The sequence below is a fragment of the Nanorana parkeri genome, unplaced genomic scaffold (genome assembly GCF_000935625.1).
Source record: "Nanorana parkeri isolate BGI_ZX_2015 unplaced genomic scaffold, ASM93562v1 scaffold2136, whole genome shotgun sequence".
In the NCBI taxonomy this organism is placed as follows: domain Eukaryota; kingdom Metazoa; phylum Chordata; class Amphibia; order Anura; family Dicroglossidae; genus Nanorana; species Nanorana parkeri.
Genome location: NW_017308404.1, coordinates 48,476 through 50,091, shown reverse-complemented (window position 1 = coordinate 50,091; position 1,616 = coordinate 48,476). Strand labels below are relative to the sequence as shown.

The following is a 1,616-nucleotide window of genomic DNA, read 5'->3' as shown; positions in this document are numbered from 1 at the left end:
GCGCTGCTTCTCCGTCCCCCCGTCTCCCTCTGACTTCCAACCGCCCCCCGGACCACCCAAAATGTTCCCCCCCAGAAGATCCAACACCCCCGCGGACAGGCGGTCCGTGCGGCCCGAGGAGGGAGCGATGGACGGACCCTTTGCTGGATCACCACAGAAGATGGGGGAGTAGGGACTGTGCAGAGGGGGAGTAGGGACTGTGCAGAGGGGGAGTAGGGACTGTGCAGAGGGGGAGTAGGGACTGTGCAGAGGGGGAGTAGGGACTGTGCAGAGGGGGAGTAGGGACTGTGCAGAGGGGGAGTAGGGACTGTGCAGAGGGGGAGTAGGGACTGTGCAGAGGGGGAGTAGGGACTGTGCAGAGGGGGAGTAGGGACTGTGCAGAGGGGGAGTAGGGACTGTGCAGAGGGGGAGTAGGGACTGGGCAGAGGGGGAGTAGGGACTGTGCAGAGGGGGAGTAGGGACTGTGCAGAGGGGGAGTAGGGACTGTGCAGAGGGGGAGTAGGGACTGTGCAGAGGGGGAGTAGGGACTGTAAGTGATGAAACATTGTGAGTAGCAGTCCGGTCCGGATACACTCCATGCAGCCTCCCGGTCCCCGGGATCCCATAGTGTCCGGGGGCCGTGTCACGCTGTACGCACACAATGGAGTCTCATTGTTGGAGGTCTTCAGAGCAGACGTTTGGTTGGCCGCCATCTCTGACCCCCTCTATGGAGGTGTTTGGTCTGGGATTGCAGTTCTCAGCTCCGCCCACTAGGCGTGTCTTACTCTGCCCTCCTCTCCCCCTGCAGTCTTCAGCCCAGGTGGATCGCCGCTCCATGCCGTCCATGGGATATATGACACACACTGTAAGTGCCCCCAGTTTACATGGCCAGTCGGTAAGAGCTTTTCCTCATCATCTTATTTTGGCATTTTGTAGTTTCTGTAAAAAATGTTCCTTCAAATTCCTGTCGCTTGTTCTCTGTAACCGAAACCTTTTCTGAGGTCTTAGAGAGACCCGAGTCCCTCCGCAGCGGCCCCGGGGAGGCGGAGTTGGGGGCGGGGCCCGGGTGTGTGGCCGCTGAGTGTTCTGAATGCCTGCAGCCCGAAGAGATAACTTTATTCCTCACTCGATTAAGGAGACACCAGGCCGAGCTGGCCGATATCCGAAATTACACAATGGCCAAATTAAAGCGGCATCAGCCGACCTGTCCCGCCTACCAGGTCAGCTGACAAGTGTTCGTGGCGCCCCACCCCCCACCCACTCATCTGACTGTGTTCCCACGGCATGCCTGCCCATCTCTCCCATATACAGTGCATACCCCCCCCACCCATGTGCCCTATGGTCACTGTATTCCAGTATTACTGGGTGAGAGAGCGCTCCCTACTGTCCCCACCTACCTCTGAGGAAAATATATTTAATGTCTGTGTCTCTGCCCCTCCCACAATGGTGAGATTTCCTCCAGTAGTCTGTGTCTCTGCCCCTCCCACAATGGTGAGATTTCCTCCAGTAGTTTGTGTCTCTGCCCCTCCCACAATGGTGAGATTTCCTCCAGTAGTCTGTGTCTCTGCCCCTCCCACAATGGTGAGATCTCCTCCAGTAGTTTGTGTCTCTGCCCCTCCCACAATGGTGAGATTTCC

At 57.9% G+C, this 1,616-nt stretch overlaps 1 protein-coding gene across 1 annotated transcript in view; it reads left to right on the top strand.

The window, feature by feature from the left end:
• Window positions 1-1,616, top strand: part of PLEKHA7 (pleckstrin homology domain containing A7) — a gene marked incomplete at its 5' end in the record, with an annotated part of 105,209 nt that overhangs the window by 79,587 nt on the left and 24,006 nt on the right. The window contains 2 exon segments of the mRNA XM_018572801.1: window positions 5-199; window positions 788-874. Of these exon segments, the coding sequence (XP_018428303.1) occupies window positions 5-199; window positions 788-874 (282 nt within the window).